Source organism: Pteropus alecto, unplaced genomic scaffold (assembly GCF_000325575.1).
Source record: "Pteropus alecto unplaced genomic scaffold, ASM32557v1 scaffold123, whole genome shotgun sequence".
In the NCBI taxonomy this organism is placed as follows: Eukaryota; Metazoa; Chordata; class Mammalia; order Chiroptera; family Pteropodidae; genus Pteropus; species Pteropus alecto.
This window is the reverse complement of record NW_006433950.1, coordinates 2,403,576-2,420,644: the sequence shown is the minus strand read 5'-3', so window position 1 is coordinate 2,420,644 and position 17,069 is coordinate 2,403,576. Positions and strand designations below refer to the sequence as shown.

At 45.5% G+C, this 17,069-nt stretch overlaps 1 protein-coding gene across 1 annotated transcript in view; it reads right to left on the bottom strand.

Moving 5' to 3' along the window:
* HEATR3 (HEAT repeat containing 3) overlaps window positions 1–17,069 on the bottom strand; it is a 30,190-nt gene that overhangs the window by 12,595 nt on the left and 526 nt on the right. Inside the window, exons 2-11 of the mRNA XM_025044592.1 lie at window positions 16,999–17,069; window positions 15,602–15,689; window positions 14,087–14,199; window positions 12,092–12,201; window positions 9,786–9,926; window positions 8,033–8,310; window positions 4,214–4,304; window positions 3,958–4,115; window positions 3,618–3,700; window positions 2,604–2,740 (exon numbers count right to left, since the gene is read on the bottom strand). Of these exons, the coding sequence (XP_024900360.1) occupies window positions 2,604–2,740; window positions 3,618–3,700; window positions 3,958–4,115; window positions 4,214–4,304; window positions 8,033–8,310; window positions 9,786–9,926; window positions 12,092–12,201; window positions 14,087–14,199; window positions 15,602–15,689; window positions 16,999–17,069 (1,270 nt within the window). The remainder of the gene's footprint in view (window positions 1–2,603; window positions 2,741–3,617; window positions 3,701–3,957; window positions 4,116–4,213; window positions 4,305–8,032; window positions 8,311–9,785; window positions 9,927–12,091; window positions 12,202–14,086; window positions 14,200–15,601; window positions 15,690–16,998) is intronic.

The window sequence follows — 17,069 nt, the reverse complement described above, 5'->3', positions numbered from 1 at the left end:
GAAAGAGTGATTTTAGATCCCACACAACAGAGCGAAGAGTTTGTCCCAGTCTGAAAATACAACATGGCGAAATGTTTCTTAATGCTCTAAAGATCAATAGTTTTTAATGAAGGGGACACTGATATTAGTGCTTTAAATGGAAGGACCAGATTCTACTAAAAACTTTTTCCTTTTATCTCTAATGTCAACCACAAACATAACGTAGGTATGTAACTATTTAGAACTGTATTTTAGCATGAAAATTAAAACAAGTTAGAGCCATTTGATCCTCATACTTTGAACTCTCAATCACGGTAACACAAAAAGAGAAATTTAGCCCCCTTCTCCCCGCCTAATTCTCCAGTGATGGTTCACAATATCCATACAGAACCCAGAGATTCACGTTATCTAAAAAATCCCAAATGAAGGCCTATGTTAGAATATCACCTCTAAATATAAGTGGTTACCCTTTAAACTTTCCACTATTAATAGCACCTCTAAATAGAAGCCATTGTCCTTTATCAAAAATGTCATTCTGGTAAGAAAACGTTCTATCAAGAATAGCCATGAATTTAAAACTTATTTAAAAATCAGAATATTTAATTATATTTCCCCACGATTCAGAAACTTTCCACCATTTCTCCAAGGCTCAGTGTGGTACGGTTTTCCCGTGATCTTCCCAGGTAACGAATGTGCAAACATCAGTGACCACAGACAGCCAGCGGAACCGGCAGAAACACACCTGAGTGTTTCCTGTGAGGTGCAGGCACAGGACAGTGCATGAAACAAACTGCGTGCAGGCTGAGGATGGGGCTTGTGGTTCCTCGATTAGACTGAGAAAGGCCCAGAGGCAAGAGATGGCAACTCGTGGACTAGGGCAGGTGTGGTTCCCTAGGGTCAGGCAGGGCTTTGAAGCAGAAGAGGCTTGGGGAGGCCCTGCTGACCGAGACCCCGCTTTGGCCCTGCTCCCTTCAGGGAACCCGTGTGAATGGGTGGACAGGAAATCCTGCCCAGCTGACGAGAGCCAGAACTCCAGCAAGAGTCAGATACCCCTGGCCCCACCCTAGCCGTCCAGATCGCGTCCAGGTTCATAAGGCTGGGAGAGAAACACGAAGCGACAGCCGTCACCTGGCCCACTCGCACTGACGGGCCACCCCTGTGCCACGGAGGCTGCCCAGGCCCAGCCTTGAATGGGACGGGGCCAGCACTGGCTGGGCATGGCTTTCATGGGACGACGCCAGCTAAAGAATGCACAGCCTGAGACCACGTGCAAACTACGTCGCTGAACTGACAAATGTTAAAGGGTCAGAAGAGAAAGAACGTAACTGTACAGGGGTTTCTAAACAGTTACTTATTTTTTAAAAATTAATCTACAACTTCTAAAACACACTCCATTCATCATACAGCACTTCTCATGAACTTGATGTAAGACTGCAAAGCAGTCTGGGGACCAACTCTTAAAGGAATGTTTAAGAGTTGCTGGGGACCAACTCTTAAAGGGATGTTTATGCAGAAACGTGTATTTAGTCAAAAGCGATCGTACCTTGATCTTTTAAGAGTTTTAACTCTTGGACTTATTGTCATGTCTGAGAAGGGGAAGTGATAACAGTTTACAATGAAATACAAGAATACACTGAATGTAGCACAATGAAGTCATATCTCATTTGCTGAGTGGATTCTAGTGCAGAAAGCGAATACTATCTATTTTCAAGGTTATCCTCCAAAAAATCCCTGAAAACACGAAACTAAGGAGCTAAAAAACCAGCACATTCATACACATGCACGTTGGCTGGAAGAATGTGGAGGATCTTCCTTAACTAGACTTCTTTTCCTATCAGTCTCTCCGTCTGGTTTGAGCTTCTAACGCCTGAAGTGGCCACGCCGAGATTCTACCACGAACACAAAAACCTGTGAGGAGAGCACGTCACACCGCGCGCAGGTCGCTAGAGAGAACAGTTAACTACCGAGGATTTCTGCCTGGCTTTTGGTCTACAATGGAACGATTCCATATCAGAGACCTGCGGATTGGAGATTCAGCTCTTCCTACGCAAAGATGTCTGAACAGAGACGCGTTCGGAAAAGGAAGGCGTACACTCGTGTGTGTGGCAGTCTGCCACTTGCCTTAAAAGCACGTGCGCTTTTATATCAAGGATCTCTCTGGAAGAAGACACGAGAAACTGGTAAGAGTGACCGACTCTGGGAGAGGAACTGGGTGATGCACGACAAGAGGAGCAAAGCTGCCCGCTTCGCACCCTCTAATAACCCGTGAATTCTGTAACGCGTATGTGTACTGGCCGGTCAAACGCAAATCAAATGGTTTTATATTTAAGAAAAATAACTACCCAAATATGTTAATAAGACCTAACACTTACAACATATGTGATTCAGTCTTAATTGGTCTGACATAACTGGATGTAAACAATTTTAATAAAAAAGAAAACTATAGCCCAGAGACCGGCCTGCATGCCTTGTTCTGACTCTATGACACAGGCAGCTGTGAGTACATGACAGCGCTGGAGAGGCTGCTGGAGGCTGGAAGACAAATGAAGCACAAAGTCCACGTTTCTGCCCCTCCAAAACTGTTCCACCTGAGCAGTCTTTCGCAATCGGGCCCGAAGGCTTACCTGGCTGAGAAAAGAGCAGTTGTGACAGATGCTGTACAAGAGCCTGGAGGGCTGGCGCTCCGCCCAGATGCTCCACATCCAGGAGGGACACGAGACTCTGGAGACACACGAGGGCTCTGCACTGAACAGTGCTCATTCTGGAAAGGAAGCCGGAAAACGCGGTTTCTCTAGCGGTGACCCCACGCCACCCAGCACCAACGGCAACCTCGGCTTCGGTTCCAACTGGGAGCGTCTATCAGCAGGTCGGAGGCAGTGAGCCGAGCGCCCGAAGGCGAACGGTCAACCGACCAAATTGAACCGCTGCAGCGCTCCAGGCCCCTGTGGCTCAGCTTGCTTTTGAGTCATAGGGATCCGCTTTAGAGAAACTTCTACACATGGCGGTAACTTTAGAGTTATTTTTAATTGTGAAACATGATGTGTCTACGTAAGGCGCTTCAACACATATACAGTTAACAGTTTATAAAGCAAACTCCATGCGCCCAGGTAAGACATGGACGCTGCTGGCACCCCACAGCCCCCCATGCCTTTCCTGTCATGCCCCACCTCCCTGACTCCTAAAGGTCACCACGACCCCAACTTTCATGGCAAACATTCTTTGCTTTTCCTCACAGGTTTACCCTGACGTACGCGTACCTCCACACGCGGTTGGGTCAGTGTTACCTGTCCCCGAACTCTAACAACTGAATCACAGCGCGCGCAGCTTTTGTGCCCAGCTTTCTCGCTCGGCGCTGCTTCACCCACGCTGTGCGCAGTTCTGGCTCGGAGTCTACCATGGGACTGTGCCAAAACACACGTATCCATTCTACCACTGCGCGACGGAGGGGGCGCCTCCAGGCTGGGAAACTGTGACGGCACCGCTATGCACGCCCCCAGGTCACTGGGCACACGAGCACGTGTCCCTCCAGGGGACACGCACAGGAATGGAACCCTTGAATGGGGGGGGGGGCATCTTCTACTGAACCATTCTCTATAACGACACAGTAACAAACAGTTTTGAAACAGAGAAGTTCTTACTTTCTGATCAAAGGTTTCCAAGTGGGGTTCCTAGAACAGACGTCAACTGCAATGCTGTTGGGAAAGGCAGTTCTCTCAAAAATCTAGATGTAAAAAAGTCAGTAAAGCAAAGGTTAGAGTCACGTTACATGTGATCGCTTTACAAACCCCAACATACTGCTTCTCGGTGAAGTGGTCCGGTTTGATGAGGATGTCTTTCGGCCTACGCCCAGGATTGTCCAATGTTCTGTTTCCCAGACCTTCCCAGTTACCTAGTCTGAGCTCACGTCTTTTGCTTTCTGAACCGGCAGCTTTAAGCCTTCCCCATGCTCCATGATGAGCCCAGGCCGCACGCGATTACCTTCTTGGGGATGAGGCAGCTGGTGAGGGCAGTGTGGATTTCATGGGAGAGGCAGAGGGGAGACAGCAGCTGCCCACCGCCCTCGCTGAGGGAATTCTCCGTATGGGCATCACTTTCGTCACTGCTGGAAAGCTCTTCCCATTCATCATCGGAGGGATCTGGGAAGAGTGCAAACCACACGTACCTGAAACGTTTAAGAAACCGCTCATGGAAGCTGCCGCTCGGTCCAGGGGCAGAACGTAAACCGGCAACAAACCTTCGCTGCAGCACATGTTGACGATGAGCTCCAGAGCAGTCTGCTGAGCCGTCAGCAACGCTGTGGCCTCTCTCAGTTCCTTGTTAGTGGGCTTAAGAAACAAAAACAAAAGCAACCGACTCTCAATGCTTGGAAACGTATCTCTTAGTCAAAGCCTACTGGGTGCTTTTTGCATCTGGGATACGGCGCGCAGGGGGTAGGGGGAGCAGAAGTCGTGACTGCTTAAGTACAAACGGCGTTATGCTCCCTCTTGGCACCGGGAGCACACACTGTCAGCTGGCTCCATCCGTCTGCACGGGGATTCTCTAAGTGCTGCTTAGTTAGCTGCAGAGAACAGATAAATATTCAGGAATTCCGAAATGAATTCACCCTGAAACTTCACCTAATGTGTTAAGAAGCAGCTCAGAATCGAAGTCTAAAACAAGAGTTCACTTCAGACACCAGGCACCAATACACAACAAAGTCACTTTTGGATGCGTAGATGTCTTTCTGGAAAAGGCTGCATTAGCAAGAGCTACCAACAAGCCTTTATATGACTAGCAGAGCTCGGCTAAGAGGCAGAAAGGCTTGCTTCCCGGCTTCCTTTGCAGACTGCAATAAAGCATGTCTTTTAGACTGAAAAAAGGAGAGTTTTTCCTCTGAAAATGAGTAACATGAATTTAACTCATCAACTGACATTGTTAAAAATGGGTAGCATCAACTGGCATCGCCTCAATCCCCAAGTCACCTATGAAGAGTGAAATAGCTACACCGATATTCCAAAACAGTGCTTGAGCTAAAAATAACGTACATTTTATTGTCGGAATGACGGATGCACTGTAATTTATTAAGCATTTCACTAGTGTGGAATATTTCAATTACTTGGATATCTTATTTCCTCAGATTTACTGGGTCAAAGATTAAAAACACAACTACAGATCCGTGACATAGTCCTACTTTCCTTTCCAGAATATTTATACTCATTCGTAAGCCTCCAGCAACTTCCTCATGCAATAATTTACCTGTAATTTCAAACCACCAAAAAAAAAAAAAAGAAAAAATCGAATTGCTAATTTAATAGATGTAGTTTAGGAATCCCTATATTTGTCTTCTTTTTATTGCTGGCAAGAATGAATATAAAAATTAAGCCTGTTTGCTGTGTATGATATTCACCTAAAGGAACATCTAGAAACAAGACCCGCTGTTCCCGGGTGCTGAGCTACTTCGGATGCACGAAGAGCTGGCTCAGGAGCACTCGGGAATTAAGTGTCGCTTTCCCACAATTCTGCTGCTCAGAACATTTCCCTGCTTCTTACTGCTGTCAAACTGACACGAAGAGCCACCTACGTGAAATGTTATGACATCTGAGACTTGCTTCAAAATATTCGGTAGTGAGAAGGGCGAGGGGGCGGGGACATGAGACACTATGATTTGGTAAGTGACAACTGTGGAAGCGGGGCGGAGAGTACGCTACTTCTCCATGTATGAAAACCATCACCTGGGGTGGTGGGTTCTGTACAGGTGTGACTGCAGCCCCTGAAGTTAAATGGTGCAGTCGGCAGTTCTGATTCTGAAGGAGCGCTGCACAGGCAGGGGGCGGAGCTGACGGTGAACCTGCCTTCCTGCACGGATCGGCTGATGCCCAGCGCCCTCCGGGCACCTGCGTATCGCTGACTGACCAGCACGTGAACCATCCAGTCTACTCAGTCATGCTCAGACTGCAGAGCAAGATTTTGCTATGTGAAAACACTGCATTTTATAAGCACCTAAATCTATTCCTAAATAACACTAAAAAAAGTCAATCCCTAAGTGAGAGTTAAACATCCATCTCTTTTAACCAGTGGCACTTCACCTTGGGAGATTTGGCTCTCGGTCCCCTCTCACTCCCTATACGGGGCCCTGGGAAGCACGGCTGGAGCCCAGGACACTGGGGAGCTTAGAGCTCCCTGGTTCTGCTGACGGGAATTCGGGGGTGCCACTCACTCAGTGCACCGGCCAGGAGGAGGTCAGTGAGATGCCGACCGCTGCGGCAGCGTCTCCTGCCCTGGCCGTGACATCGGACGCTGCACGTGCACACGAGCCCCGCACATCCCAAGCTAGGACTTGACCTTCCCGCACACTGAGAGATGCCGCCGGGCCCTTCGCAAACACCCTTCGGGGGGCGGGGGGTGGGGGGGCGCGGCAGCGAGGCGCACAGCTGTGCCTCTGTCTGTCCAGATTTTCTGATTTTTAGATTCCACTCAACTGACTCAGATGCACGAGTGAGACAAGGAGTAAGTCTGGGGTTCAAAGCTGTGTCCCCCGCACCGAAAGGGGTGTGCTGTGATTTTTCAGCCACTTTCTGGTACGGATTAGTAGTCCGCCATGATGAACAACCGCCTGAGCTAAAGTCGACCCTTAAACCACTTTATGATTTGCAAGCGACTCAAGGGCAGCATGGCCTTCTCATTTCTGTGGTCACCCTGCACTAACACAGTGCTCTGCACCTACAGCTATTCACGAGGGCTGAGAAAAGCAGTTCTAACTATGCCATTTCGGTTTCTTTAAACCACCACCAATTCCTGCTTTACGAGACTCCGCGAATGCAAAAAGTGGTGTACTGATCCAGTGATTTTCAAGTACATGCCATTTAAAGCATTGTCATTGGGCACAAACTTATCGAAACTCTAAGACGCCGACTTCAGACGACTCAGTTTCGGTTCGCTGTACGTAAGGACAGGCCACGTCTGAAGCTGCAGAGAGGGGCGTCAGCAGCACTCCTCCAGCTCGGGCTTCGGCATGTCTTCAGAATGACCTCAGCAGCCCCGACTGGTCTTCCTGCCCCCAAGCCTCCTACCACCAACGCCCATCTGCTCTCACCTCGCTGTCTTACCCCATCCTTTGTGACAGCTCAGGTGTCCCGTCCCCAAAGCCGTTTCTGACAGCCTCTTCTCCTCCTCTCCCATCAGGGCTGAGTCACAGGTGCCTTCTCTATAGAAACTACTCCATTAGAAGCCTGTGCACGGCCTTATCGCTGTTCTTAGCACAGCCATCATAATAAATTATAATCACGTCTCTCTCCTCCCAAGACGGCGAAGGTCCTCAAAGATAAGAAATATGTCTTAATCATCTGTCGTCAGCATCCGGCACAGTGCCTGGCACACAGCAGGAGCGCAGAAAGTGTGCACCTGAATGAATAGAGCCCGACTCCGTCCGGGCTCCCCATCTGCCCGAGACTACTTGCTCTCCTCCCTGGGGAAATGTTTTCCCAAAGTGCGGCTCCACCCCTACTGACGGGCTCAGCTGAAACGTCTCCTGCTACCAAGACTGCTCACCCTCACCCCAACGTCGCACAGGAGCTGCCAGCATGAGGATGCCACAACCTCCCGGTCTGCAGAACTACAAGACATCACTGGGTCTCACGATCACCCGACCTCCCCTGCTCTGCGCGGCAGTCGTGGGTAAGCGAAAGTCTGGCTTGCTTCTCTGGTAAGGCTAAATACTGAAATAAGAGACAATCTAAGCAAAGTGAAAATTCCTTTGGTCTGGAGACAGGCTGGGAAGCAGTGTGTAGCCACAAGAGCTGGAAGATGATCACGTTTGTAAAGTGTTGCAAAAGTCTGTCTATTACATGTCTGAAATCATTTGTGTAAAAAATTTTGTTTTAGACAGGAGTTTTTCTTCCCCTTTGGGAGTAAATTTCTGATGTTACAATGAGAGTTAAAGGGAAAAGATGACTTGATTTTTACTGAAATTTGCTTTATAATTAATTTTGCTGTAACATTTTTCCACAAAGCTGAGGATGCCCACTGAAAGGAAACAGCTATGTGAATCCATGTTGGAAAGCATGATCTGACTCACTGGAAGTAGATCTGAGATGAAAGTTTTCCTTCGGACTTTTTTCTTACGAGGAATTTCTTCCATTTCGTCATCTTCGATCAAGCCGTCGCCATTAGCATTCTCCGGCGGGTCCTCCGCCTCCGCAGCCGCTTTTAACCTGTGCATTTCGGCCTCCTTCATGCGAATAACCACTTCACCAGCATCCACTTCCAAAACTTCAGATAAGGTCTTCAGTATGGCATTTATGATTTCTGCCTGACTCTTGGATGGAATAATGTCCTTCAGATTCCAAATTGTGCCTGGGGAAAAAAATGAGCATAAGGACAGAGGCACTTCCTATGAAATCTTTTATTAAATACAGTTTCCACAAGATTGGTTTTTTAAGCTCAGGTGTAATTTCAAAAAATCTCGATCCCACTGCCTTTCTGCCTTTGTTCGGTTTTTATTAAATGTCAAAAAAACTCGGCAGAGGCTGCTCCCTTTATTACAATCCTTTGCAATCATCTCCTTTCCCTGGCACGCAACACTACACAGCAACAGACCAAGACAGAAATGATCAAGTTTCTGTGAAAACGAATGAAGTCGCCTTGCATTCTCTCAACTTAACCTGAGCTGCTCTCTGAAGCAGATTCTTATTTTCCAAAAGTGGAACGAAATGTACTAAAATTCCCAGATGTCGCGGACAAATCAGACAGACAGCAGGTAGGTTCCTGGTTTTTTGCTTATCAAAGTAGAACAGAAGCGTATCATTTAGAGTTAGGCTAACTGAAAAAAAAAAAGGTGACTTAAAAGTACTTCGTAGGTATGTACCTGAAAGAATTAAAATTAGGAACTCAAACAGATATTTGTAGACCCATAGTCACAGAGGTATTATTCAACAGCCAAAAGGTGGAAACAAGCCAAGTGTCCACCCATGACGAATGGAAAAACAAAATGTGGCATATACACAGTGGAATATTAGTTGACCTTAAAAATAAATACAAAGGAGATTCTGATATGTGCTATAACATAGATGAACTCTGAGGACATTATGTTAAGTGAAATAAGCCAATCATGAAAAAAAAAAAAAAATACTGTATGATCCCATGTGCATGAGGCACCCAGAGCAGACAGCGAGTGGATCGGTGCCGGCTGGGGGAGGGTGGCAGGAAGCAGGGAGTGTCCAGCACTGTGGTTTCATGAGATGAAGAGAGTTCTGGAGACTGAATGCAGAACCATGTGAATGTACTTAACAGTACTGAACTGCACACTCAGAGGTGACTGAAATGGTAAATTTTAGGTTATATGCATTTTACCACTTTAAAAAAAAAAACCACTCAAGATAAATTACCTCTGTAAGGCCAATAGGTACAGAAGATCAAGAGGAAAATATGTACAGAAATTGTATATATTACCAATTACTCAACAGGTCATCGGATTACTTTATTTTTGTGTTTAGAAATTCTGAGGAGGAAAGAGCTGGCGGTGAAGACCGTACAGAAAAGGGAGCGGTTGCGTCCGGGATGCCCCCCGCCAGTTTCCGGTCTCACGGGTCAATACGGGGACCCTGACAAAAGCACTTCTTCATCAGACAACAGTAGTTGGTTAACTTGCAAACACACCTCTTCTAGAAGGCTTCCCAACTCTGCACGACTGCTTGAATTAAGGGTCTCCACTTAAACATTAAAATTTTCCGAACAGACATAAGCACAGAAAGCCCTGATTGGTGAAATAATGGAATTTTGACCCCGTCTCCACTTATTACAGGTTGCCAAAGAGACACACTAAATTTTACCTGCCACCAATGTCTTTAACAGAATATATTCCAAGGAACCGACAGGAGAAAGCAGTGCTGACTCCAGCACTTGTAGCGCGGGGCCGCTGAAAGATTTCAGCAGCTCAACGTTATCTTCAGTCACTGTCTGCAAACAATACGCTACCAAGACAAAGATGAGATATTCAGAAACCGTGAATTCTACCAGAATAATTTACACAAAAATAACTCATCAAAAAACATTCACATCTTTACAACTCTTCGGACAGGTAGATTTTGTAGGATATGTACGTACCTACAGATAATACATGCAAATGAGGGTTCCCAAACTATCAGTGGTATAAAAGATGTTTTCTTTTTTCTTAATTTCTAATTCTTTAAAGAACTAAACTTTTATAAAATACAATTTAAAAGGGTTTCCAATGGCATGACAATGTGGAGTCACCATAAACACCAGTAAAGGCTTAGCCTCTATTACTTATCATGGATCAGAGGCAAATAGCCTGCAGACCAAACACCAGTCTGTGGCTCGCTCTTGTCAGGCAGGTCTGCTGTGAAGGACAAGCCCTAGGTTTGGGTACATTCTGGCCTCCTTTAAATTCAGCATGACTTTAAAAGTTACGGTTATTTCTGCTGAAGCAATATTTCTTTAAGAAAAAAGTATTTTACATAAAAATGAGAGCAAATTAAAATATTAAGACATATGATCCACTTAACTCCTCTCCCGCATTAAAACAAGACAATTGATTACAGCTTGGACATTAAAAATAATTGAAAATATCAAAACATCTGGGATTGTATGAAAGCTTTTGACAAAGGAGACCTCTGAAGCATAAAATGGAAGCAGGCCCAAATGTGTTTTCAAGATACTGTATTCCACACAAATCCGTTTCTTGCCAGGTCTAAAAATTTCAATGTAAATCACACTCGTCCAAATTAGTCAAAATACATGCTATTTCTGTGATCTAGTTTGGTTCTCAAAATATATCTGTACACAAATCCACATACGCATATATGTTCATATACATACATCCAAATGTAATATGTTTCTCATTAAGAGACAGATTCAATTCACTTTGGCAAAAGGCCAAGATAAGTTGTGACTGCTACCATAAAGACGATACAAGCTCAAAGAAAACTTTATTAATACATAGAATGGAATCTCAGAAGTTCACTTGACTGTATGTAAGCCTTGCTTGATTTTCAGAACAAAAGTAATCTGACATTCGTTTAAAACCTCATGAATCTTACAAATTGAAGAAAGGAAATTATTATACAATGCAAAATTACTTTATTTTGATCCATTTTTCCAAAGTTCATTACAGAAAAATCTAAAAAAATAAATCTATAACAAGACTAAAGGCACAAAAATAGAAGGGAAGTTTTTCTTTTAAAAACTGTGAACTCACTCCTGAAATTCTCATTGTAAGAAAAACTGTCCTCAGGTCACTTACCACTTTCCTAGTTCGATTGTTTATAAAAATCCACATTTACTCACAAATCTCCCCTCTTTCAAAGATTCCATTTTGAGAAGCCGGTTTTTAAATTTTTCCCAGTAGAGTTTACTCCACTATTTTTTTCTTTTCTGTTCTCTTGAAACCACGTGTTAGAGCCAGGAGGAGCACCGTAAGGGGGATACACTGTCCTTGACAGGAGAATAAAAGGACGGCTGGATGCCTGCCATTACCCCGGGCAGTAAATTACTTCTCCACCCTACCTACCCCAAAGTTCTGTGGGACCAGCTCCTCTCCAGTTTCTGTCTCCTGCTTCTGCTGAAGGAGGGCCCCCCCAGTGGCTCTCTAACCCCAGGCACAGGAGGAGGGAGCCACGGGCAGCTAAGCTGCCAGACTTGCCCTGCCCCCCAGAAGGGAAGTGGGTCTATGTGAAATTTCAATCACATTATTTCCTCTCTCAAAAAAAAAAGCCCAGGTTATCAGTTTTCTGTGGAAAGCAGGAGACAGTGGTGCAAGACACTGAGATAAGTCTAGATTCCAATGAACTCTGGCTCAAAGGCCCGGTGGCTGTTCGTTAGTTTCCCCGTCGACGGAGATGAAAGCTCAGGAATTAAAGCCTTCTAAGATAAGTAACACGCTAGAAACCACACGGGCTCACGTAATCGCTCCCTCCCTTTCCCAGGAAAGAGCAGGAAAACTGTGTAAGTGTTAACAACAGATTTTAAAAGATTCAGAACCAACAGAACTCACTATACATTTATAGACAATGAGGAAAAAGAAATCACTCCTTTACAATAAACATGCTATGTCTGAATAAAGATTTTTGAATAAGATCACACATAATTAACAAATCATCACCTTTTCTTCACTTACCTACTGAAACAGCCAGGTCGACATTGGTGGAAAATCTACTTAAATACTTTAATATAATCTCCAAACAGCCTTCTTTGTTGAATATAGATAGTGCTCTACTACTGCATTCACTAAATCGAAGGGGGGAAAAAAGGTTTTACTATTCACATTTTAACATTAAGAAATCAACCATAGAAATTCATGAAAAAATGAATCCAGCTTTATAAAAGAACCAGAGAGGTGGGGTCAAACACTTGCCACTTGCACACGTGAAGAAACCAGCGCCCGTTCATTTTCACTGCCCATGAACATGATTGGCTGTTTCTACGTCTACAGCACGTGGGGCCTCGCAGCCCATCTCTGCCTGAGCCCGTGTCCTTATGGGAGGCTCGAGCTGGAAGAGATCTTAGAAATCATTTACTTCATCTCCTCATTTTAGAGATGAGGAAACCCAGGCCCCTAGAAGCGGAATGATCGGTCCAAAGACCAGCCGTTTGGTTAGTGGTGGCTTCTTGGATCCAATCCACTGTTCCTCCGCTAGCCACCGTAACGATACGTTAAAGTGAGGATTAAAGGCCTCTCTACTTATCACACAAAAAGCACAAATTTTAAAGAAAGCAAAATTAAATTTTATTCATTCCTTCTAGACTATTATAATTTCAACAAGTAGAACTGCAGTCTGCAACAAAGAAATTACTACGTTTTTTAAATTATACCACCCTTTAATGAATTAATGTGATTGTTACCACTGTTGTTAATAAACACACATACAAAAGACCGGGTAAACAAAGGTAATTATAATAATTATAATAATTTTCCAGAGAAAAGTATTCCCCTACACATATCACATACATATATGACACACAAATAGCTAACAGAGCTGACTAAACTATTAAATTCAATCCTTTATCTAAAGATAAACTATTTCTAGCTAGCTAGCTACTGCAACATTGCTATGAGCCTACCCTCAAGAAGCCCAAAGTCAGGTGAAGTCAGGAAGGTAAGACATACATGTGTTAAGATAACTTAAAATATATACATTCGCAAATATAATTTAAAATCTGAACTGTAAAACAAACACATGAAGAGCTATGACAACTGGAATGATACAGACAGGCTCACGGGCATTGAGGAAAGAGAGGTCACCATGAAGATCACTTTTTCCGGCTCTTTCCAAAGAAATGTTTAGAAAATTTCCAAGTTCAACAATTTACATAAGAAAAGTTATCTGGTGCACAGAAAAGCAGCCCCCACCAGCCTGCTCAAACGTCATTTCCTCAAATCGGCTCTCTCCTATTTTTCTGGTGGAATGCATCCACGGGTTTAAAATGAAATCACAGACAGGTTTGGAGGCAGCTTTTCAGATCCAACTGAATCTTGCATTCTAAGAAATCCCTGTGCTTTCAGCTCAGAAGCTATAATTGCAGCTGATTAAAAAGTAAGGAACTGTGACAGGATCTTGCTAGACAGGAATGTGGAACACACAACGGGTTAGAAAAAAACAAATTCAGGTTGTGTTTCTAGCTCTTTCTTAACAGCAAGTCCACTCCATCCCATCTGTGCTATGACCATGGGATGGAGTGTGGCCTCTTTTTGGGGCCAAAGGACCTCTTCTCAGGCATCTACTGCCCTATCAAATGGCAACGTCAGGGTGGAGTAAAGGACCAGCCCGGGCTTGCAGCCCCTGTCCCATTCCAGACGCCAGTGCAAAGCAGCTACTGTGGCGGGCCTGGCTGGCTGTAGGACAACTTTAAGGTATACGGGGCCAGTGGCCACGACTCCTCTGATTTCTGTCGACAGCAATGACTGGAGAGACGAGCTGAGAAGCACATGATGTAGCGATGCGGCAAATAATTTAGCAAAGGCTAAGCCAGGAAGGAGGGCTGCCCTTCGGCCACCTGACGTCACCTCCTACCCAGCACTCACACCACGATTCACAGGCCCCCCCGGGGAGAACAGAAAGTCCTCTGCGGTTTCGCCGAGAGCACGGCGGCCTGAGCGTGGCAAGTGCCTTACCACACGTTCCAGAGCACGTTCACCGCTTCGTTGGCTATGTTCTCAATAGAACTTCTGCTCTGGTCTTTTTTCTCCGGTGGAGACATCTCCTCTGAATCCAGTCCAGCACTACACTGTAACCGAATATCACGATTAGCACTGTGGTTCAGAGGAAGAACCAAACAAAAAGACGCATGATAGTGGAGAATCACAAAAAATAAACATCGGAAACCGTAGCGGTTAATAAGCCAATCGAATCCGTACAATCCCCACAACGCTGCTCCCTTTCGGCAAGAAATACAGACGAGAGAGGTTCTCAAATCACTACGCAAACTGGATATAAAGCATTTCGCCTTTTAAATGAAAATGTAAACCCAATACGAAGTATTTTTTCTAATGTGACAGACAGTAAATGAGGCAAAGAGGGGTAACGCATAATAAGAGCTCACTCACACCCATACAGTATCTTCGATGCGCAAGGCACTATTCTAAGCGCTTTATATATATTAAGTCATTTAATCCTTACCACAGACCTAAGAAATGGATGTACTGTTATCCCCAACCTCCCGCTACAAACAGGAAACTGAGGCGCGGAGAGCCTGCTGGAGGTGCCGCTCAGCACGCGGTGAGGCTGGGCATTCTGGCTCCAAAGGTGGCCACCGAGCCAGTCTGCAGTGCTGTCCCTCTAGGGCAGCCCGGCTCCTCCGAAGGGCGGGGCTTCTCATTGCGGCACTACTGGCATTTTGGACCGGATGATTCTTTGCCGTGAGGGCTGTCCTGCGCACTGTAGGATGTTCAGTAGCATCCTTGGCCTGTACCCGTTACATGCCAACAACAACACCTACGCCCAAGCCCTGACGATCAAAAATGGCTCCAGAGATTGCCAAATGTCCCCTGTGGGATAAATCACCTCTAGCAGAAACACTGCTTTAAAGCGAATGAGACTGATGAGGCCTCTTGTCAAAACTGGATATTCTCTACATGGCTGTAAGTGAAAATACCTACCAGTCTAGAACAGTGGTCTAGAGGCATGCCGGACAGAGCTCCTTAACCCTGAACTACCTCATGCAATACAGCTGGTTTATTAAGTTTGGGAGCTTTATGTCCTCTTCAAGGCAAATTCCTAATGTCTGTGTTTCAGCTTCCATCTGTAAAACGGTCGTATTAAAAATTTCTACAAATGCCAGAAAGGAGTGCTGTGTGGATTTAATAACACACAAAACACAACCGGTGCACAAATAAGCAATCTATAATTCTGATTATTTTTAGTGTATGACGTTGAAAGTCTAAAGGAGTCAGTCTATAGTTTTAGGAAGGTCTTTCCCAACTGACACATAAAACAGGCAGTGGGGACAAACTAGAGACTGGTATCAGCAAGGAGAGATCAGTGTTTCCAGAAAAATAAAATCCCCAAAGGATGATTTGAGGGAAGACAAAATATCACCAAAGTACTTAAAAATAATAATAATCATCTAAGTTTGCATCCTAAAAGCTATATTTAAAAACTGTCATCGGAATACTTGAAAAATCGCATACCTCTTTTAGCAGTGCGACCAGAGGAGTCATGATATCCTTAGTCACCATGTCATCACAAACTTCAAAACCTCCACAAGCACTGAGATTTCTACACAAGAAATTGAAAATATGTGTTACTTTCAAATCACATGTCACAAAACACTACTACCCCCTCAAATTTATTTCTATTTCTAACCATACTCGAGGTCTCCCAAATGAAACTGATTATTACTTCGATAAGATGCTACAGATCCAACCCATCAATTTCCACCTGTTCGGCTCCCTTTTACATGATGTCAACAAACGACTTAGTTATGTAACAACTCAGTCTGACACAGCGCACAAGCGTGCGCCTATAGGGAAGGTAGAGGGGAGAAGACTGTTCCTATTTAATGTAAACAATTCACAGTCTAATCTTATGCGAAGGGATCTTTTCTTGGAATCAAGACTTCCAGACCAGCAAGGGTGAGGCTGCTGAGAATGACGCCCTTTGAAGCAACCCTGCCTTTCCAAGTCAATGAATGAATAAAAAATACAAACAAAACTCTTAAGAACTACAGATGTTAACTTCTCCACTTGCCCCTCCTGCAGTCCATTCTCCGCACAGCCTGGCCTTTTGAAAAGGTAAGTGAGATCCTGTCACTCTTGCTTAGAATAGGTCCTTTAGCCCTGCACCACTCAATCCTGTCCTCCTCTCTGGCTTTACCTCCCATAATACCCCGCCCCCAGGCTAGTCGGCCACACTAACCAGCCAAGCCCTCTGCTGTCTCGCTCCTTTGCTATCAGGAAATGCTTCCCAGTCAGGAAATGCTTCCCCATTTTTCAGTATCTGACTCTCTCATTGGTCAGCTCGCTCAGTTCACAGATGTCATCTAGAGATCATCCAATTTAAGTAACGTCTCACCTCCAACCCATCATCCTCTTGGTTTCCTCCACAGCACGTCCCACTATCTAATATGTTTTGCTTGTTCACTAGTTTCCTGTCTGTTTCATCAACCTGGGATCTTGGCTGACACATTCAGTGTCCTGCCTCAAAGTCCCCTGCACAGAAATCTGGCACATATACTGGAGTTCCCTGAACCTCAGAACTCTACGGAGGGGTTCCTGGAGAGGGCACAATGCGCTAGGCCTTGAACGAAGGATGCTGGGCAGAAGGCCAGGAGGCCAGGAGGCTACTGCGGGGGCAGCAGCAAGATGGACGCATGGAATGTGTGAGCTCCAGGGGTTATAGAGGCGTCTGGAGCCTAAGTGCCTGAGTTCAAATCCCGCCTCTGCAAATGGGAGACCCTGGGCAGTTCTTGGCGCTCCCGCGCTGCCTAGAACGAATGCACTGAGGATGAAACCGGGCAAGCGACGGCGCGTGGCACACAGAAGGCGCCGGCTGGACGCAGTGCCATCCGGACCCCCCTCTTGCTCACCTGAGCGCTCCGGCCGCCGTCTCCCTCACCGCCAGGCTGGGGTCCAGCAGCAGGGGCCCGAGGCGGCGCAC